General features: G+C 34.4%; 1 protein-coding gene across 1 annotated transcript in view; it reads left to right on the plus strand.

Annotated features, from left to right (window-relative positions):
• LOC119078720 (vesicular glutamate transporter 1) overlaps positions 1–6,699 on the plus strand; it is a 48,938-nt gene extending 42,239 nt beyond the window's left edge. Inside the window, exons 4-11 of the mRNA XM_037186393.1 lie at positions 1,999–2,274; positions 2,341–2,440; positions 2,673–2,763; positions 2,828–3,098; positions 3,176–3,361; positions 3,420–3,605; positions 5,578–5,751; positions 5,814–6,699. Of these exons, the coding sequence (XP_037042288.1) occupies positions 1,999–2,274; positions 2,341–2,440; positions 2,673–2,763; positions 2,828–3,098; positions 3,176–3,361; positions 3,420–3,605; positions 5,578–5,751; positions 5,814–5,987 (1,458 nt within the window). The 3' untranslated portion in view covers positions 5,988–6,699. The remainder of the gene's footprint in view (positions 1–1,998; positions 2,275–2,340; positions 2,441–2,672; positions 2,764–2,827; positions 3,099–3,175; positions 3,362–3,419; positions 3,606–5,577; positions 5,752–5,813) is intronic.
• The last annotated feature ends 17,171 nt before the right edge of the window (positions 6,700–23,870 follow it).

Raw genomic sequence — 23,870 nt, forward strand, 5'->3', positions numbered from 1 at the left:
AATTCCATGCGGAATTTGTCTGTCACGGGAATCGAACCCGGATCATTTTGGTGGAAGGCTAGTACGTAACCACTGAGCCATCCCGTCTCTTTAGTTGTATATGATAACAAGGCAAAGAGTGGATAATGTAAGTGATTTTAAAGGGAGAATAGTTTTTCAGCAGAGAAGAAAATGAAGTAAGAGAAATGAAGAGTTTCACATTAAAGGCTTTTGATACGAATAGGTGTTTCGTACGGGTCGGCGTTAGCTATGTTTTATTCAGTTAGTCTGTATAGTACAGTATCAGGGCTTGGACGATTGGGTCGTTTGATTTTACCCATTTATTCCCATATTGGCACTTATCAGATAATTTTGTACTCTTTTCGACTAATATGTTGCGCATTTAGAGTCAGATTTGGCGCCCATAGTCTAAATGACTGATGCGCCCTTTGGTAGCCCGAACGGTCCTGCTCATTTTCACGCAAGAAGTGTATTTATACCACTGTTGCGCTTCAGTTACTAAATCAATTTGTTAGTTCGAACAAAACAATTGCTCCTTATACAAATACAAAAGTTATGCGAAGGGAAAACAACCACATGCTCCGCAAAGTCATGGTACAGTGCCCAGAAATGTAAAGTACACGTAAAGTCAAAGTTATTGGCTCAGTTTTACGCTCAGCTTCATACAGAGTCACGAAGTCACGGTACAACGTTGTCGGAGTAGTTTTCCATCGGAGTTATGTTCCTCATTGAACCATTGAAAAATCTTAGTCTATCTCAAGTGAAGTAAGACTCTCAGAGTTTCAGATGTCATTGTCACCATTGTCATCTGTTATGACGATAGCGACTTAAAAATGAACGTTGAGTTCTGACTTTTAGTACAAAATGCATGCTAAAATGAAGTAAAAGATCTTTAGTCAATCTGTTAAAAATACTTAAATCAATAAAAGTACTAGATTCGATAATTAACTCTAGTAATAAATAGTCTATGAAAACTTAATTTTGAAACTTTGTCACCGACTGCCATTACTTATTTGATTTTACAAATATAAAATGGGATTTACAAAGGCTATAAATGACAAACCATTCCCCCACCATATTGCTCCCACATCCAGAGAGTACACAACAACAACAAAAAACCCATCGTTCCAGTAATATCTTTATTAGATTCTTTTACTCTCTCCTTTCGATATTGTCTCGTGAAAAATATTATTTTGAAATTTATGGACTGAAAAAAATGTCTTTAATGCCAGCAGCTCAAAAGTTATACATCATTGAATGACACAACAACAAAAAAGCATAATACAAGCATCAGAAACTCATAGTCTAGCACCCCCATTTCCGGGTTATACGAAACAGGAAGAGAGGAAGCTTTTGTTGTCATTTTTATTCGATGCGATGCTTATATTATATCTGGATGATATTTCGTTTGGAAGTAAATAATAATTTCAGTAATTTCATATAGTCTTTTTTGTGTCAATATATGGAAGCAGGGACCTTTTTTCATATGCACACGCGCCGGGGATTGCCTCTAGCTAAATTATATATTTGAAAAGAACAAACGTTCCCAATATGCACTGAAAAATGTATCGTTTATCAGATCAACAAGATATTTGATTGAAGTAAAATGCAAAATCGGATTTTAATTGGAAACATGCATAAGAATGAAACGTATGACGTAACCCAAATACGATTAATTTGTGAGCATGGGTGTCTAGCCTTCATTTAGGCGAGATATAAATTAAGCCCCCTACTTTCGTTATAGAGTATTTGTATACTTCGTTGCGTAGTTCAGAAGTCACGCTTTATCGATAGTCCAAAATGCACTTATTATTATTAAAAGGCAGTTAGTGAGGTCTCGAAACGAACAAATCAAATCAAAGGTAGTCACTCGTGACGACTGTTTGCAACTCTATCGCAAACTTTCTGAACTACCCCAAGGCCTTACGTTATCAATAAACACTGTATGTTCCAAGCCAATGTGCACGCAAAACATAATTTTTTTTTTGAAAATTCCAGAAAAATGCAGAAATGAATTTCAACAAAACAATAGGCCATGGAGTTAAAAAAGAAGTCTGGTCAGCGAACTGGGCGAGTGCCATAGACTCGTCCTTTTTCTGGGGTTATCTAGTCACGCAAATACCGGGCGGTTTTCTCGCCTCATTCTTCCCGTCAAATCGAATATTTGGTGCTGCTATCATCGGATCGTCGATCTGTAATTTATTCATCCCTTTAGCAATTGACGTTAGCAAGTACATTCTGATTATGGTGCGAGTTGTCCAAGGTTTAGTTGAGGTAAGTGACACTTTGGGATAACAATATTTCTGGAATCTATTGAGAAAATTTGTTTTTAATAAAAAGGGAGTCACTTATCCAGCCTGTCACGGAATCTGGAGATTCTGGGCACCACCACTTGAGAGATCTAGACTTGCCACAATAGCCTTCAGTGGTTCTTACGCAGGTTCGCATACAATTAAATAGTAACTTACATGTGATGTCCGGGAAATAGGCCATTACACAAGGACACATTTTGTGACTACGAGCGCAGCAAGGAGAGTAGCCGCTCTTGTGTAAATGGCCTACTTCCTAAGGCTTTCCATTCAATGCTTTTTGTTCGAAGTTAACATTAAAAGTAGAAGAGAGCGCTCTCCAACAACGTCCAACAATTTTAATTTTTCGTCAATTTTATGCAGGTATCGTAATTGGTCTTCCGGTTTCTGGATACCTAGCCCACCTGAACTGGAAAGCACCATTTTATTTCTATAGTATAGTCGGAATGTTATGGTAAACGATATCACAGATTCCAATTAACTGATGAGTTGTGTTGAGAATTGTACTCTCCTTCTAGGTATGCAGCGTTTTTATGGCTAGTGTTTGAAAAACCCCGAAAACATCCCACAATAGACGTGTTCGAATTGAAGTACATAGAAAAATCTTTAGGTGAATCCGTACAGCAAGCAATGCCAACAATAGCCACAACACCATGGCATGACATCGTTCGATCGAAACCAGTTATCGCAATTGTTGTCGCAAATTTCTGCAGATCGTGGAATTTCTACATGTTGGTGTTGTATCAAAGCGCATATCTAAAGGAAGTTTTTGGTTACGATACGGCCGAGGTATGACACTATTTTTGTTAAAAAAAAATTATTTCGCCTGAGGTTTTAACTTTAAAACGTTAAAATCACTCCACTAGGCTGGACTGGTGGGTGCATTGCCGCATTTACTGATGACAATCATTGTACCCTTCGGTGGCATGTTGGCCGATCACTTAAGAAAATCTGGAACGATGACCACAACGAATGTGAGAAAATTATTCAATTGCGGCGGTTTTGGATTGGAAGGATTCTTCTTCCTACTAGTGGCTCTTTCGAATACATCGGTAAGATTCAGTTTCCCAATCTAAATTCAAATTTTCAAGCGAATTATAAAAATACTAGGGAAAAGCACTGACAGCTCTGACGCTTGGTGTAGCGTTCAGTGGTTTTGCTATCTCCGGTTACAACGTCAATCACTTGGACATTGCACCGCGATACGCCAGTATTCTAATGGGTATATCGAATGGCATAGGAACATTAGCTGGCTTAATATGCCCTATTGCCATCGATCACATCGTAGAAGATAAGGTAATTTCCATTGATGAATGCTAAAGCTATAATATCTCCACATAATGTGCACACTGCTTTGCATCTTTATAATAATTCAAAAGATACGCTCGATTCGTCTATTGTGTGTTACGTACATTTTGTATACATCCCATCACAAAACGAAAAAGTTTTTTATATTCTTCCCCCCTATTTTCATCGTGTGATTTTCATTTTCGCTATAATACGTCTGCATGCGCTGGTTGCTATAGCACTTCACTCAGATTATGTTCTGCACGACTAATCAGATAGCGTTTGTTATGAATGAAGCTATTTTTTCCGATGCTGTGATTCATTTGTCAATTTTTATTGGAAATAGAGTTTGGGAAATAAATTTATTTTTTTTTACTCGCAATTTTTCTCTTTTTTTAAATTACACGGCTTCTTGTTTGCCGAAAAGTGAAGTGCACTTTTTGTCACCGTTATGGAAACGAATTTAAATAAAATGAATTACTCAAGGCATTGATCAAAGCACCTAGCAGGTTAATAGAGGTTTTACCACGTCAAATAGATTAGTTTTTTGATACCAATAATATCATTAGCAGCCTTAATAGTATTTTTGCAACGACATTATGAAAAACAAACGTCAATAAATTTCTTTATAAATTTTTCGTTAAAATTTTCGTCAATCTGAAAGTTGAGGTTAAGTTGCCTTCTGTGGATGAAATTTGACATTTCAAAATAACCTTGGAACAAACCTATACACGGTCAACTTTGGACTGGCCTTTGCTTCGATTAAAGTACTGCTTTTTTTCTATTACCCTGCTAGGTGCATTGATCTGAAATTCGTATTTTTGTTCATCTGTTATCGATGTCGACTTCAGAAATAAACGAGCTCTGAGTGATGCGGTGTCATGTAGTAATAAATAATGTTTAAAAAAAGGAAGTAAAAGATTTGAAATTAATGATTTGAAAATACTTAGATCAAATGACGTAGTAGATCCCATGTAAAAACTTCTTTTACTCTTGCAGTCCTTGAAATGTTAATCTAATTTAAAAACGATCTATGAGTCGAATCGTCGAATGTATTCGAAATGTCATCCTTTCTTTAACATTTTATTAATTAATTTGGTGAACATACGGGTTGGAATGTCATCCTTTAGGCTCGAATTGCGTATAAGACGGCGACTATTTTCGGGGAAACGTTTTCCCATAATTTACCATTTTTCCTAAATTGTCCAGTTTTTCTTCAAAATTTTCCTAATTTTTCCGAAAACGTTTTTGGAAAAAATACGAAAATAGTTCCTTTTAAATCTGTTATCGATATCAACGATCAGTAAAAACAAGCGATGATTAGTCGTTGATGTGATTCTATATACTAATGTATGTTAAAACGAATGAAGTATTAAACTTTGTATCAAATTCCCTAAACAGAAGAAGTAATAGATTTGGGCATATAGTAATGTTGACACAGCATATTTTAATCGATTTTGAAAGACGCATGACTCTATAATGAATACAAAAATTTCTTAGCGGGGCATTTGAACTACTCGTACAACATTCTTATTGTTTAATGTCCGTTAACGGCTCAAATGAGCGTGCGTAAGCTTCATACGGTATAAATATTGTGAATGAATAGAACCAATTGAACGAAAGGTACTTTCGAGTAGAATTAACGCCCTTCATTAAGTTTATACAATATCTAAGCAGATAGTCCGACGCGCCTTTTGGTAGCTGGCTTAGGCACGTCTCTAAAAAGATAAATTTTGATAAGTGACGTCTTTCGATCTTTTGAAACTACATTTTTTCACCAAGGTATGGTTCTAGGTTCATATGTTTTTTTATAAATATAAATCGCAAATAGTTTCTAGTATCGACCGTTCGCTTCATTCAAAACAGCGATTCTGAAAATATGTGTACGTACGTTCACTTCCTGAAAAAATCCCACTAAGAAATTTGATTTTAAGTAAGACCAACAATATATTCTCCCACTCATGACTCTGCCATTTTTCAGAAACCGATGAGTTGGTCTATCGTATTCACCATAGCTGCCTGTGTTCACTTATTTGGTATAACATTTTACGGAATTTATGCATCCGGCGAACTTCAATATTGGGCCGAGCCACCAGTTGACGAGAAACAAGTCTGGAGTCCTACGAAAGCAGAAATAACCAAAGAAACTGCCTTTGTAAGATATGCAAATATTTCATTTTCTCTTTTGCTCACATTGAATCTTACGTACTTTGTCAGAATGAACCTCAAGCGGACACACAAATAAACAAACCGACAATTAATTATGGGGCAACGCAACCAAATCCAACCAACCCCTTTGCCTATGCCAGTTCAATGCTCGAACAGCAAGCTGTGCAGCCCGAGGCGAAAGACACGTATCTTCATGGAACAGCTGAAGATCGAACGTATTGAATACGTAATAGATAAAATGATATGTAATTGCACGACATAGTAACGTGAACATCAGGCAGGGACGGTTCATTTTTCGAAAGTCAATAATTGGGGATCTAGTGATAGAAGGAGGTGAATGCGATTAATTTGAAGTGAGAGGAAATTCGGATCATATTCCATTTTTATTGTGGTGCTTCAACCCTTCAACTTGGTGCTTACCTATGGGTAAATGCGCTGAATTGAAAATAAAACTCAAATGTAATAGATTTTCGTATACGATCCTATAGATCGATTCAGTGGGCAAAACTATAGCAATAGCTGAGTGCATTCTATTGCTTGAAATGAATAAAAATTAACTAACTAATTACTAGATGTCAGCGCTCTATTTTTTGTGAACCAACTTCACTGCTCTGGAATTTCATGGAAATTTAGCATTGCGAAGTTTTTTCACCAGGAAATAGATCGAAAAGAATGAAGTACTGAAAAAAGTGGCGGTGCCTCTACACAATAAATGTAAAGACCAGGTCCGTAACCAGGTCCCTCTTGTAATCGACCACTCGTGCCTGTGCCCGTACTATGTCGTGGAAGTTCCTAATTGAACAATTACATATAAAACATCTCCAATGAGCAACGCAAGAATGGACAAGAAAAACATATTACTAATTTTAACATAAATGTACATTTAAGGTAAAAAATTATTTTAGGAATAAAATTGTTTTACAATAAATAGAAAGGAAAGAGAGAATTTAATTTTTAAATAGAACCGAAAATATTGAAACAAAAATTGAAGAAATTATTATGATTGTTATTGAACTGGTGAAATTTTCTATAAACTGAAAGTAAAAGAAAAAATAAATAAATTTATCGTTTCGTTAATAATGTTACACAAATTATGGTTGTTTGAATTTATAATAGAGAAAAACAAAAAATAAACTGAATGTAAATCAACTAAAAAAACTTCTCCAAAAAAAAATTAAAAATTTTATTTAAAATAAAAAACAAAAAAAATATTTATCATCATCATCATCATCATTAAAACTACTGTGAATTAATGATCAATGTAGTGAACATTAAAAAATCATTTAAAGAGAAAGAAAGAAAGAAAGAAACAAATAAAAACCCTGCTTACGCAATTATTTCTTAGATAGGTAAACTTTAAATAGATAAAAAAAATACTTGACACTCAGTCTAAATAAATAAAAAATATTAAAAAAAAATATTTAAACGAAAGAGGAGGTCATACGATTGATAATAGCAACGATTCTTCATTCTTATATGTTAAAATAAATGTACTGTAAATAAGGCTCCAAACCACATCCAATTTTTTAGGAATTTAATTCCATAAAATTCCTACCTAAACATTCTATAATTTAGGATTTGAATTTTTGAGAGAATTTTCGGGAATTTTTAAGAATTAACTTCCTAAAAATAGCCCTACTCCAATACATGGCCAATTTTTAGGAATTTAATTCCTCAAAATTCTTAAAAAATTCAAAATTCAAAAAAAAAGATTTTTAAGATTTTTAAGGAATTAAATTCCTAAAAGTACTTTAAAACAGGGCCAATTAATTCCCTAAAAATAGGTCCTGCTCCAAACAGGTCAATTTCAGGTCATCCAAAACCAATTCCAGAGACGTAGACAATCGATCGAATTTAGTAAAACTTGTAGTCAACCACACTAGCGTTCTGTTGTACATATCGGTGCTGTATTTTATCTATTGCCTACGTGTTTGCCTATTTATGTATTCAACACTGTGGTTTACTGGAAATTGATTTTGCATGGCCTGAATTTGACCTGTTTTGAGTCTTAACTGTAAATAAAAGTGTGTGCTGTTCCTCCTTCAGAGCAATTTGGCGTTGAAGTCCTGCTAATCTCAAAAGTATTCAAACTCAGTTGTCCTGAAAATTTCTCACTTCCGTGGTGTTTCCTAAATGTAAGAATTTAGAGCCTTTTCGACAATGACAACTTAGCATAAATAGATTGAAGGCTAAAATCGTTTTTAAGGGTGAACAGCATACTTTACTATACCCCAGCTATCATCGTTGCGGTGTGAGTGAACACGCTACAGCGGTGACTGTAGTTACTTTTGATATATTAATTGTTTTATGAGGATGAGGATGTACATAAGGATACTGGTAATTAACAATTGTAGCGTTCAGAAATGCGCGATGATTGGGAAAGAAAAACTTTATGAACATTTGCCCACATCTGAGAGGAACATCTAGTTAAATCGATACAATTTTTCAATTGATTACAGTTTGTGGTAAGTGGCGGATCAGATAACTTTCGGCCATGGAAAATATTTTTTTTTAACTTTTGAATGGGCGCGGTCATGTGTCTTTGCTATTGTAAGAACTATTTGAGAGACAAAATTAACCTGAGAAGGAGAAATTTATCAAAATACAAAATCATTGCAAATGTGAAATTTGTAAAAGGCCCTTCGTTCATCGAAAAAATCAAAGAACCCTTCGGGCATCGTCCGAATGCCCATATGGCCAGTCCGGGGATGCATGTAAAAGATCATATATGTAATTATTTACTTCAGGCCGATTGTATAATTACAAAATTATCTTCCGCCATAAGGAAGTTATTTTCCAATTTGCCTCAATTTTAGGCACATAATTAAGCTAATGGTTTTGTTGATAATGATTTTGTTAGCCATCCATTCGCTCGGTTCATACTCTAATTTTCACATATAATATTCAATCTATACTCAAGGACAAGGACGTTTTGTTCTACGAAGTTTTATTTATCACCCGTATCGTTGCTGCAATTCTTAATTTACCTCAGTATTGTTGAAATGTCTCGACCACACTAAACTATGAACTCTGTATATTTTTCCGTCTTTTATAGTAAAGCGAATGTTAAAACCAACGAAGGACAAGATTTTGTATCACTCTATCGCAAATACAATGCTAAAAACAAGTAACAGATTCGAATGTATCGGGTGACATTTTTGTCCTACGTGAAAGGTTAAAAACATTCCTTTGTTAAAGGAACGGCACAATTTCTAATGTAACCTACAAATTTGTAAATAAAAATTGAATTCCATAAATATATAATAAAATTAAGATATGAGATGGTGATAGATAGAAAAGCAATTAACGATACACACACACACACTTTTAAAGTAAGGAAAAACTGGTAGAAATGAATGTATAGATCAAAAAACAAAACCAAATAAAATCTGTAAATAATTTCAATTGAAAGAGAAAAAAAAAATAAAAAAACAAAATTAATTTCTAGACTTAGTATATAAGACGGTCGGCCAAGTGGAATAACTGAATTTTATTAGTTCAAAATCGTGCATGTTTATTACGATTGGACATATCGTGCAGTGTGTAAATATTATCACCTATCCCAATCTAATAAGTTGTTCTGCGATTGTTGAGATTTTTAATGAGAATTTTGCTGCGTTTGCCATTAATTTAAGGAAATTGGAACGGGTCATTCTAAAGTTTTTTTTTTGATAAAAATTCAATTGTTTCAACAATGCAAAAAATGCACCTATGCCTAAAGGTAACGGACTCGGGAAACTTCAGTCGCGATATTCATCCGAATATTTCCATCAATTTACATTGGCATTTTCCCATTTACTTGTATTGTGATTTCACTACAAAATTTTTCCTTTGTGATCGCCGCAGAAACATCTTCGCAATTCAATTCACGGTTATAAGTGAACGCGGTCACTCAATTTCCACTGCGGATTTATAAGTGAGCTTTAACAAGAGCGGAGGTAAATTGGTCGGCAATATGTCCCAGTATTTATTTCGCATTTACCTGTCCTTTACCACGGTATTTGTTGGTTTTAGTCATGAATTTCATAAATTTACATTGCTTATATGGATGATGTGTTCAGGGTCATGATGTGTAATATAGTAAAGTAAGAAGAATGGACACTGTAAATAAATTCTTCTTGCGCGAATCATCAAAGTATTCGAATGGCTTTCGTTTATCTAATAAAACGCTTGAAAACTAACATATTTACCCAGAAGAATTTTACCTTTAGTTATACGAGCATTTACCAGCTCCATAGTCGGCTATCCTGGATAATGCCACTGTCTGGTATTTGTATTGGTGAGGGACGTTTTTTTATTGGTTTTTCATTATTCACAATTTTCAAATTGAAAGTCTGACAATATAACTTTGAACGAAACACCAACAAGTCGCTAGTAAATCTACCATTAGTTATAAGTGAAAATCCATAATTGAATCGTCAGACTTTCCTATAATTTAACATTTCGCAAATATATTTTCACAAATCTTTTATGTATCAACCTTAAATTGCAACCTTAAAAAAATCAAAAACAGTTAGAAGAAATAAACGATGATCTCCAAACTATGTGGTTATATACTGCAAAACTCTTCAACTAATGAAGTAAAAGATTGTCCATCAAACACGAGGCGATACTTTGAATAAAAGAAGTAGCAGACCCAATGCAACACGCTTTACTGTACAGCCTCAATATAACTCATAATATAACTCATAACCTCAAAACTGCTTTTGTTTATAAGGTTAACTCAGCTGATCTGCGTCAAGTTTTGCCTACATTTCCTATTTTAATCAATCAGAGTCGTTATTGGAAAGTTAAGCCAATAGGTAAAAAAATTGGTCTCGTATTCTCAAGAATATAACGTTTGTGATCGAAATTGAAACTATTTTGAATGACTCATTGTAATTTAGATCAAATTCGCAATTTTTTTCCATTAAAATTTCAAATTTTGTAAATTACATTTTTCTAAGTAAAGCTTAAGTGACACAAATTCTTTTTAATTTGAATCGACAAAAAGAGAATAAAAATTAATTTTAGGTAGCTTATAAGATTTAAATTAAATGAAATTATAAATTAAAATTAAAAAAAAAATATTTGAGGTGTAAAATACTCACTCTCAAAGGCTGTGTTGACAATAAAAAACCAACCATTTAATTAGTAATTGAACAAAATTATTAATTTCATAGGTTAAAATTAGTAGAACTTAGGGTTATAATATTTATAAAAATACGGAAAATAATAAAAATTAGAAAAATTAAACATTCAATTAGGCGATGAGAAGATTTTTTGCTTTGTGTTGAAAAGCTTATAAAATAATGATTCTCAAGCGAGATTTTTTTTTGTACAGTAAATCTACTATAAAATGCAATATTCCCGGGAATATTGGAAATTGAATTGCGGTTTATCAGTTTGAATTTTTATGGCTTTGCTTTTTTTATTGAGAAAAGTTCCCAGTTAGCCGAAATTGCGTTAGTACATGATGGAATTTTCGAGAAAACGCCTGCGTATTTCCTTGCACAAAACGGAGAAAAATCTACTCCTTTGCAGAAATTATGGTGCAAATTGTCAGAGCCTAGAGAAACACTTCGGTACAAATTTAATGGGCTTTTACACGCAGTTATTTCTTTTATGATTTTTCGGAACATAACACCAAGAATGTTGTTAAGGGTCTTGATTCCACAATAATAATTTAAAATAAACTGTAACCTGTCACATACTCATCTGTTATCGATGACGACGACAAAAATAATGACAAGTTCTGGGTATATGGTCATTTATATAGTAAAATGCATGTTAAAAAATTGAAGTACAAGACAAAATAAAAATACTTTGATCGATAGAAGTAATAGACCCGATAATAATACTGGTCATATGCTTTCCGTCTGTAACAGGTTATGCGAGGGATTATTTAGTTAGTTAGTTCTGTTCATTTCTAGAGGCTGTAATTCAACCGCAGTGCAATAGTGAAAAGGCTAGTAACGCAGTTAGTGAGACCAAAAATTTATGAAGTAATTTCTGAGCCTGAAAAATGACCGTTTATGACCGTAGATGATTCTCAAAATTTCTAAAAGATCCCAAAAATTACCGAAAAAAATTTGACAGATGATTTTTTGTCAAGTTTTTTCAATAATTTGTCGGTGCTAGACGAATTTGCTAAACATTTTTTCAGGAACTCGTATTACTCATCTTAATTGAAAGTAAAACGCACAGTTAGTCTATTTAAGGCTCCAATCGAATCGAAAACAAATGACTGAAATCGAATGTGCGTTCTGTCACTTTTCTCTTGTAACGTACTAGATTAGTGAAAGTTTGTAGGAATATTCACGTTCGTGAGATGTATAATTAGCTTAACAAAATGAAATGCTCGTGATAGTTAAAACTGGAGTCTTACGTTCTGTTGCTCTGTAGTTCTATTTTGACTTTTAGGGCGCAAGTACTGCGTAGACTATTTTCTTTCACTTTCTTTAAAAAAAGTACTAGTTTTCTTTAAAAAATGGATGATATTTTATACGATATGGGATTGCGCTAAATTTGATACCTTCAGTAGTTTGTCAAATTTAAAATGGAAGAGCAATAAAAGTTAAAAAAATGTTTTTTGATTAATATTTTATTTCGGTTTGTAAATAATTTTCAGATAAATTTGAGTAAAAAAGGATGATTGCTTGTGTGACGAGAAACGTTTAATTTCCATTTTTGTATATCATGTTTACACAAAATAACAAAAAAACTAATTCAAATTATACTGCAAAGAATAAAAACAATAATTATTACAATAATTTTAGCTGGTAAGTAAAGTTAGTTTAAGGCCCAATATACACTTCACTGTATGATAAAATCACATGCAAATTATGCAGTAACAAAATTATATGTAAAATTGACTTGTCAATCTATAAAATATAGAATCTCTCTATATACAAACAATTAAAAAATATTTAAGAAGGTCGGTAACGAAGTATATAGTCATACATTAATGTAACATAAATATTTCTTTTTTCATCAATTTGTTTTCGTTTGAATAGAGCAGAAAAGAAATTGCAAAACACAACAAAAATCTGTCATTTAATGTAACATAAAAGGAAAATGTAATCTGAATGTCTTCTAGTCAATAATTAATTATTAATGTTAAATATATTTATGTTATAAAAAGTAAATAAAATAAAACTTATAATATTACATTGTTGAAGTAATGATTGTTTGTTTGTTGTTCCCCACATTGATTAATATCTCGAACCTTGGCAACCATTGTGGATCTTTTCGGAGCCGGCTGTCATTTCTGTGTTTAGATTTCTGGCGGCGGTGGCTTAAATCAACTGACCGTTTTCCTCGGCGTCCGCTGCTGAGATAGAAGTAAAAATGTCATGTTTTTACCGACAAATTTTCAAACCCTAATGTTTAAGAGGACATAAGGACATTAGAACCAAATGACATTTCTAGCGGACTGAGATTTAAATAAACTACAAACAGATTAAAAACTTCTTCTGTAAAACTAGGTAAACATGACATGTCCTAATCGTTTATATTCGCTATTTACGTACTAGATATGTGATTGTACAAGTTAGATATAGTTGGGGAGGTAATGCCCAAGGTAAATATATGGGCGGAGGTAATGCCATTCAGACGCGCGGCCTAGCACAACAGTTTGTTGCCACTGACATCTTTTTTTTTAAATGGTTGACTATGATTTGCTTGTGTTTCACAAAATGTTGTGCCTATCACAAAACAGATGGCCCAGGTTTCTAAGCAATTTTGTTATATTAAAGACATGGAGAGATGGCGTTTATAGCAAACTTTCGTGCCACTGCACATCTGATTCGGTTGTATATGGCATTACCTCCTCACTATATTTACCTTGGTAATGCCATTCAGACGCGCAGCCATATTTTTGATGCTAGTAAGACCTTTCTTTTAATGGTTGACTACGATTTAATTGTGCTTCACAAAATATTGCGTCTATCTCAGAACAAATAGACCAATTTTCTATGCAAATTTTTGTTTTTAATAATAGTGAGAAATGGCGTTGGGATCGAACTTTCGTGACATCTGATTTGGTTACATATATATGACATTACCTTCCCACTGTAATTGTCACTCGGTTGCTTATAACATTTTCTTCAATAGGAGAATGGAGTTTAGAAACTAAGGGTAAAATCTACTAAAATTTAGTACTTTTCTTCATAAAAAGACAGATGTCACTGAATTATTTTTTCATGAACAAACTTCACTGCTGTGACATTTCATGGGAATGAATCAATGTGAAGTTGTTGCACAAAAACATAGTACAGTGAGATTGAAGTACAACCGACTAGGCGAATATGACAATGATGTTTGGAAGTTAAGACAAAAATGTACTAGATTTTTTCTTAATCTATCGATAAATGGAATTTGTTCATGAATTATCCGTTGACAACTAAATCGCCCCCGGTTTCCTTTGGGTTTCCATTTTTACACGCTGTCACACGTTTTTGACAAACTCAAGTTTTTTGCCTAGCTCAAATTAAACACCTTTTACCTTGGACATATATTTCAAATTGCAATGTGTTCAACATAGAGAAATGTGATTTCGAAACCTTACGAAATACCGTGCTTTCGCCTACCTAAAAGATCACATACCGAACGAGCCAATCTTAATCTATTACATTTTGGTACATTCTTTCATAACATTACAAATAATTTGCTTCTTTGCTGTTAATAAATAAGTTGTTTGGGTTTCTTAGATGATGGCTGCCTTGTTAATAAAAAGACATTTCTTAATACAATATTTCGAGACATTGTACGGATTTTCATCAGGCTCGATCCAACCACAAGATTACATTAAAAACTTGAAATCAAAATTGCTAACAAAACTACAAATATCGCAGCTGGGATCTAAGAACCCAAACAATATAAAATTACTACATCATGCACCATACGCATGGATCGAAACGCGTCGTCGGCTTATGTCAAAGTAAAGACAATTTAAAGAGGGTACGTGAAGTCGACGACACCATAATAGCGTGCATTTGATAGTCGAATTAGGAACAAGCTGCGTCTAAATTAGAAGACGCCATTGAAGTCATCTCAGCAATTAAGGTATAAAGTTTACGCTGTAAATGATTATAATTCAGGACTGACTGTAACATTGTAGGTGGTACATTTCATATTGCGATACAATGGAGACTTCAGCGAATGGAAGCAGCATGACGATTATGGATTTGGGTTTTGATTGCCTTGAGATCTGTTTCAGACATTTGAGCGTTGAAGATCTCTTGAACGTTGCTGACTCAAATGGGCAGCTGAAGCACGTAGCAAGACACGTATTCGATAAGATGCATCGAGGAAAGACGGTAGATTTTACTGAAGTAACGAAATTTCTTTATGAAAATGATGATGACTGTAAGTGTTACAAACGTAAAAATTATCCTCGCCTAAAATTCTTTAAAGACGTAGTGTTCATAGCAGACTTGAAATTGGCGCTACAATTTTTGCGTTGCTTTGGTGACTTAGTATCACAGATGCAGTTCCAGTTTTCAAGATATTGCGAATCTTGTCAATTGATCGAATGGCAACATCTAATTATCGAATATCTAAATGAATTCTGTACCGAGTCTTTGCGTTTTCTCAAAATGGACGGACATTTTGAATATGACATTTGTCACAAGTTCGTCAAGCCATTTAGAAAGGTTCAAACGCTGTCGGGAAACATATTTTTCCAAACTGAACACAATATACAACCATTTTTCCCGAACGTATTCACCCTCCAAATGCTCGGCTTTTGTCACAGTAAAATAATGAATTCCAACATGTTCATATACACCGACTTCATTGCAAACCGTTTCGCTCATCTGGAACATTTGTGGTTACACATGGACTCTCGATACAGATATAACACAGAAAATTTCGCGATTGCCTTGCTTTTGAATCCTCAGATAAAAACCTTAAGCGGCAACGTGTGGTTTAAAGTATTGTTTGACCCAGATAATTTTCGTTTTTGGAATGCAGACCAAAATTTACAACGTTTGGAAAAACTGGACCTTGAAGTAAATTGCCGAGATTTTGAGGTGGAGCAGATGCTCAATATTACCAATAGGAAAGACTTACATTTCAAAAATCTGAAAGAGTTAAATATTTCATTCACATACGAGCATGATTTAGATAACACGGTGACCTTACCGTTTACCTGCGATAAGCTCGAATCATTGTCCCTTGTTGCTTCTCACAGCAAATTCGAAAAGTTTGCCAATCTATTGAATAAATTCCCAACTGTGACAAAATTTAAATTTCGATGCAACAATGGGGTGCTTAAATCTCCTCTATTGACTTTGAAAGATTGCTCAATAATTTCGGAGGCATTTCCATTATTGGAGCAGATTTTCTGCTTCGTGCCGATACCTGACGACGATACAGTCAAGGCTATTCGGATGTTTCCTTCATTGAATTTTTTTAAGTGTCAGCTTCATATGCATCGTGTTGACACCAATCAATTGGTTCGTTCGCTTGAAGGTTGGTCAGTTTTTAGATCATTGTCGGAGTAAGGAAGTAATTATTGAAGGGAAAAGTAACACGAAGTATAGAGTTTGTAAATGTCCGAAGCATCTTTTTTATGAACATGAACAAATACAAGTCTGGTAAAGAGCGCAAGACTCTTGCGGCAAGAGAGACACATGGCCTAATTTTGAATTGAGAGAGTTAACGAACAATATAGTCAATAACAGACCCTAGGTTATAAGTAAATAACATCCACCGCTGTTGGTGATGTTGGCATCTGACACTACTTTGTCACAAAATAGATTTTTGAGTTGGCATTAACGTCCAACCTGTACGTCTAGTATTTCTATGTTTAATCTAATAATTAATTCGATGTAAGGGTATTGTGTTATGCATTATGGTTGAGTATTTTTGAAAAAAATAAATTTTGTCAAAAACAAAACTTTGGCTCATTGAACGTGCATCGAGTATAAAACTAGTGGGAAATGTAACAGACACGTCAGCCCCGTACGAACCCGTATATAACCATGGCGCACGAGTCCCGTCAACCCTTACTAATGTGGCACCATGATAGGCAAGTAAGATTCTGAACTGAATTTTGGAGCGACTCATTTAATAAGTTGTGAAAGTCTAAAGTCATTTAATTGCAATACATGTTGTAATGAAAATGGGAAAATAATAATCCAAGAAAGTAATTTGTTGAGTGTCAATTCAACCACTTCTTCTCCAAATTCGAATTGCTCGGTTTCTAGGTATGACGTCATTATTTATTGTCCTAAATCGTATCTGACACCATGAACCTGACCAACCACCCGTTTGTAACCTGTATGGATATGGTATTTTACAACATTGATATGAAACATTTAATATTTAAGTGCGATACCAAGAGCTCGTGAATTCGTTCGCGTTGTATGACAGTCCCACGTTATTAAAATTGCTGACGTGGTTCCCGGTGAATTCCACCCTTGTTATTCTCGGCGATTGGGCACCTTGAATTCCGGAAGTAAATGGGTTAGAAGTACCACCTTCAGCTCTAAAAAAGAGGCCAGCATAATTTGAAGTGATTTGAGTCCACGTTACCGAAGGCCATAACGTAGCAGGAGTTGGCATTTCTGGATATTGTACGTATACAAAACCAATTGGAACTGGAAAATTACAAAACGAAAAGTGATAGGGGAATATGAGTTCTCTTAGGTCCACATCACAATGTAGTTTGTAGGGTTAATGGTGAATTGTGGATCTTTATTGTCAAGAAAGCCAAAAAAATCTCAAAATGTATCTGTGACAGTATTGACCATCTTCCCTTACCAGGATTGCTAGTTAGGTTATTCGTCTGAATCGTTAACTCATTGGTTCTCGCCATCAAGTGAACTGATCCCGTTGTCAATTCATTGGTTCTAGCCGACAAGTTATTGATTTGTACCGACAAATCATTTGTTCTTGTCAGCAAATGGTCTGTTTGAACCGTCAATGCACTTGTCCTCGTCATCAAATCATTTGTTTGAACCGTCAGTTCATTTGTTTGTTGTAAAAGCGTCAAAAGTATTATCAATATTAGGTCACTTCGCTCATTCGATAGGCCGTTCGTTTTCTTAAACATCTCAGCCACATTCACATCCCGCAAAGTGTTTCTTCCTTTCAACAGCTCAACTATCTGAGTCTCAATATCCGTCAACGCCTCAGGACCATTCGTTGTAGTCTCATTCGAGGTGAATGAACCTAAAGTGGGCTGAAACGGCTCCATTGTAAAACTTACGACATGGGTAATGGGGATTTCAAAGTACTCACTTTCTCTAGCTTTATGTCTAGGGTAGTTACCTCACCCAATGGTGAGATGCTCGAAAAACTCAAAATCAATGTCAATACGATGATGAAAAACATCTCGTTGTATTTAGAAATCATGATGATTGTAACGAATAAACAGGCTAAACAATGAAGAGCATTGAACTAAATTAACTTTCTTTTATAGGTTTGTTGATAAGCAGCCTATCTTGAATTTTTACGATTGACGATGAATTCCCTCTTGAAAAAATGAATATCTTTTATTCCAAAAACTAAGCTTGGTGATTAGCAGCTTTTATCTTAAAGTTTTACTATCAAAATAATTTAATTGACAATGAATTTCCGTTCGCGACAATAGATGTGATGCGATCGTTAACTTATTGTTACCGGTATCTATAATTGACGCCTTAAGTCTCGGATTGAACCAGGATTTTCTTGGTGGAAGACCACTGAGCCAACCCGTTCCCTTTAGATTGAAGGTCGTTTAGTAAAAAAATCTGTTTCGAGCCTGAAAACGTGACAAATATTTCACATACAAAACTCACTAACTTTCCCAACCGCCCAGAACACTTCAAAAATTTCGGTTTTATCGAGGCTTTGCACTTGTTGAGCTAGGTGGGTCGAACATCGGCGTTTGTTGGTCAATAATATTCAGCTCATCGACCTTCATAAACGTACACAACTTGACATTATTCACATTTTGCATGTTGGAGCTATTGATAAAAAACGATTTTCACGACAACTCCGAAAAAAAAATTTCTATTCCATGACAGTCCAACAAAAATTTTCGGGAAAAATGTTGTTCCACGATATTATCAGAATTGAACTACAATTCATTTGAGCCATAGCTCGTTTGGATCGCCGTCGGCTTGAATCCCGATTTCATATAAGCTGTTCGAAGTTTTGGCGAATTGACTCTTAAGGTATAAAGTTCAGGCTGTAAATGATGCAGAACTGACTGTAACATTGAATTGAAGGTGGTACATTACATATTGCGATACAATGGAGACTTCAGAGAATGGAAGCAGCATGACGATTATGGATTTGGGTTTTGATTGCCTTAAGATCTGTTTCAGACATTTGAACGTTGACGTTACAATAGTCCACATTTTTAGTTTCACAAGCTAGCGAAATTTGAAAACGGCTAGTTTGTAAAACTAAAAAAGTTGTACTATTTAAGTGGCATGTTGCAAGGGTCCTAAATTCGTTGCCACTTAATAGCAGATTATTCACCTCTGTCCACATGTTTATTTAGACACTTGGGGAGTTATTGCATGAGCCGAACGCGAATGTTATAACCCCAAGTGTATAAAAAAACATTTGGACAGAGTGAATACGCTATTTTATCTGCCGACGGCATAAAATTTATTTTTCCAAAAAAACTACAAAACCTTTCTTAGCCCCAGCTCGAACTTTAACTCACAAAATAGTCTGAGATTTACTAAAGTTTTGCGTTTCATGGACTGTTCATTCAAAGGAGCAATTGAATCGATTTTCCTTGGCTAAAAACAAAGCCTAGTCTATCATTAGTAGATAAACATAAATTTTCTGTAGATTTTACTATTTAAGACATCAATAAAAATCTAAGCCAAGAGTCGTGAATATAGGAATAATCACTTCTGATCCATTAAAAAACAAAATTAAACTAGCAGTTACTCAAACTGCACTCAAACATCTTTTGCCACCGACTTTGTCTGGTTTCATTTTCCAACTGAAAGCGTTCAGAGCTTAATAAACCTCTTCGGAAATGTGGAGATGCCACTATTTACATCGAATAATAACTTTGATTTTATATTATCGTTTTTTTACAGTAGTTTTAAAGAAACGCGTTTGTTTAGGTTGATGTATTTATTAGTTATTAATGACATCGAGTGCGAAGTACTTTTTTAGGTTCTATATCATCGTGAACCTAATCAAGTATTTCGCACCGAGATTCATACGACGTTTTATGCAACAGAGCGATCTAAAGTTCGCAGTTTTCGAACATTATGATAAGTTGCATAAAATATTTTACATGCTTTTGTTTTCACTAGGGTCGAAAGTGGCTTATGACACACCTAGGAAAAACAAGAAGCTGTAAAGCTGTAAAGTGGTGTCTCGGATCCATGTAATGTAGGCGTAGACTATTTTACGAAACTCGTTGCATGACGCTCATCTCGTTGCACCACACTACGCTATACCTCGGTACGCAAGGATGCAGGGTGATTAAGAATTCCAGTGAATTGAGAATTCTCTATGATTCCGAATTTGATTTGATCAGAAACTTTCGCTGATTAAGAGTGAATTTGCGAAAGTTCCAACAAATCGATCATTGCAAAAATATGAAGGAACTGGCCATCTAGTTCTAGTAGCAGAAATATCTATTGCACTCGATGTCATAAATAACTGTAACATAAAAGACGTGGGAAAGAGACGAAACAAATCTAAACCAAATTCAATTACAAAGGAAGTCTCCGAAAAGTTACGAAATTTTTAAGGAAAAGAAGAAGGTAGGTAACGTGTATCTATTGAAATGAAACTTTAAGTATTAAATGCTCACATGTGAAGTCAACCACCTACACTACACATTTACTTTAAAATCACATCTAACTTATGTAGTGTGTTACATGATTGCACTGTGCATTTATTACTTCTGTATCGCTTAAGATTGTTGTGATGTTGTGTGGTGTGAATTTTCTTTCTAGAAATTTTTTATTAATGTGAAATGTTCGTATTACATGCCTATTGTGGCAGAAAATAAAGTGGTCGTTTTTACTTGCAATGAACATATGTGTATGCATCCAGTTGAATATTAAATTGACTTGCATGACAATATCGTGTCTCTGTTTCATGCTATTTATGAAGCATTTCATTTGCATTAAGTACTTAAAGATTCCAAATAGTTATTTACGAAACAAGAATCGTATATTTTATCGCACTAGATATGGATTGTCAACCCGAGGCGAAGCCAAGGAAGACAATACAATTTATATTTTAAATTAAACTCTTTTTGAATATCACATCACACAGCTGTATTTTTTGTGGTACGTTAAGGCGTCGTCACTCATCAAAATATGATGTACAGCTGTGTGATATTTAAAATTAGTCGGAATTTTAAAAAAATGAGTGTAGGGCTGGGTGGTAATTTTCAAAATGGGAAAATGACTCACCCTAATATTGTAATACTGATCATGATTTCTTTTTGGTGTGTAAAATTACTGGGACACAAAGGCTCATTAGAGTGCGAGACTACAATTTTACCACTCTCGTGTCATAAAAACCTATCAAATGGTAGCATATAGGTTTGTTCCAAATAATTGTAAACACGAACTTTGACAACACGAACGACGACGATTTCATCCACATAGATAAACATAACCTAACATAACATAACGTCGACGAATTTCTTTGTAAATCTTTCGTTTAAATTTTCGTCAACCTGAAAGTTGAGGTTAAGTTGCCGTATATAGATGGAATTCGACATTTCGAAATGACCTTCGAACAAACCTATTCGCCTAGTCGGTTGGCCTGTAGAGGCGCCACATTTTTTTTATAGTACTTCAATCTCATTGGACTATTTTTTTTGTGTAACAACTTCACATTGATTCATTCCCATGAAATGTCACACCAGTGAAGTTTGTTCATGAAAAAATAATTCAGTGACAGCAGTCTTTTTATGAAGAAAAGTACTAAATTGTAATAGATTTTACCCTTAGTTTCTAAACTCTATTTTCCTATTGTAATGTGAGAATTTTGAAACAACCCAAGACTATGAACTTTGACGTTAAACACACTTGACGATAAAATGGCGAATTTCATACAAAAACTCACCTCATTTTTTTATATGTAAAATCATCAGAAGCTGTGTCTTCGTATTTAATAAAATGACCAAAGTTTGGAGAATGGAATCAACCAACCTGCAAATTACTTTATACGCTTTATGATACGAAAACACTCGAAATCACGCGCTGAAAGTTGGAGAGCAAATAAACGATGTTCATAGTACTTGCAAACAGTCGAAGGAGTGAAAACGACCGTTTACATACGTAATGCTGAAAACAAACGAGACATTGAAAACGTGTTTTGGTCCTAGTTTTCATTGACAGATGCAGCAATCGCAATTTTCGATAGAGAAATTTCTAACTTTATTTGACAGTTGCGACAATTTCGTCATGAAAACAAGGACCAAAACATGTTTTGAATGCCTCGCTTGTTTTCAGCTTAAGCCTACAGTTAATTCTCTCACTCTCTCAGCTGTTTTTGTTTTGTGTTTTGTGTTTTGCGTCTCATAATGCGTTTAATATTTTGTGCATCACGTGACATTCTCTCGATTTCACCCTTATATTACCATTTCGTGGTTTCCCTCCAAGTGATGCAAATATCAATAAATATCTTTGTTCAAAAGCAATTATGCAGATCCATGTCTTCTTAGACCCACTTTTGATGTTTTAATTACTCAATTCCTCCACCGCTGAAAACTAATAAGTACTACGAGTATCCCGCTAATGCAAACATCCTAAAAATACTATTCGAATCAATGAATTGGTCTTATAAATACATTGCATTGAAGCTGAATTAGAACTACAACAATATTTATTCAAAAAAATTGTAGTGTATTATCGTTCATCTCGTGGCTCGTGCGTAATCACCTGTAATAAGATCAAGTAAATTTAATTTCGAGTATTTTTATTCAATTCTTGACTGAAAAAAAAATTAATTCGGATATCCAACTGAGTCGTATACACGCTTTTTAATGTGTGTTGCAGCTCATTTCTTGTGTGTATTCGATATTTCACAAATCAATTGCTTGTTATAGTTACACACGGTATCATTCAGGTACTAGTTGTTGTCATCACCGCTAACCAGGTTATTGATTCCATTTCTGATTCATTATTTAAACGATTTTAATTTTATATTGTGACAATAACGATCCAATCGTACTTTCCAGTCGTATTGAACTTGAACCAATACTAAAGAGTAATAAGACGTTCGTTGAATATAAGACCGTACCGTATGTGTTGTATTATCATCAAGTTCATTGCGTGAAACAGTTTATTTTCATGTTTCACTGCAGTATGAATTATTAAAGGAAAATTCAACTCAAATTAATAAAATTGGGATTGAGTTTCTATTTCGATTGCTGTAGTAGGTCCATAGGACTGCTCCTAACATTAACACTCTTACGTCAGACGTCAAAAAGCTTCCAAATTTTGATACATGTTTTACCTAACACCAAGAAAGCATGACTTCTGGCTGTGTACGAAAGAAATGAAAATCCTATTCTGATACCATCAGCCTCAAAATATGTTTTAGGTTAGTGCTAGGTGCAGTGCTATGGTAGGTCTCAATGATAATTCTAGACTTTCTCGCAGCCTTGAAAACGTTGAGACCGTGTTAATAGATTATGACTTTTCTTTTTTACTTGGTGTACTGTTCAAATGAAGTATAGTTGACGTCAAGGAAGTTTAGACATGAATTTACGGTTCTTTACGTCTTTATACTGTTGAAATAGGTACATGGACGCGCGAGGTAGTAAAACCGTAGAAAGACGTTAAGCAGGTTTGTTTGTATGAGTGGCACAGCTGAAAAACAGCTGAAGGTAATTTATGTCTAAATTTCACTGACGTCGACTGTATTTAGTTGTTAAGACAATTTAGAACTAGAACCTAGTGGCTTTACTTTACCACTGGGCGACGCTCTAATTAAATTGAGATTTTGAATTGAATAAATCACATGTTGCATAGGTCTATTACTTCAGTAAGTAAATTTGTCATCGTTGTCGATAACAGATAACTTGCAGTTTTAAAAATTTTATAAAAGTAAAATTCTTATTGAATGAAGTGAATAGATCTTAAAACCAAGTAGAAACGATACTATTTTCACTCCTAGTGTAGGCCTTTATCA

The sequence above is a fragment of the Bradysia coprophila genome, unplaced genomic scaffold, assembly GCF_014529535.1.
Source record: "Bradysia coprophila strain Holo2 unplaced genomic scaffold, BU_Bcop_v1 contig_297, whole genome shotgun sequence".
NCBI classification, from domain to species: Eukaryota; Metazoa; Arthropoda; class Insecta; order Diptera; family Sciaridae; genus Bradysia; species Bradysia coprophila.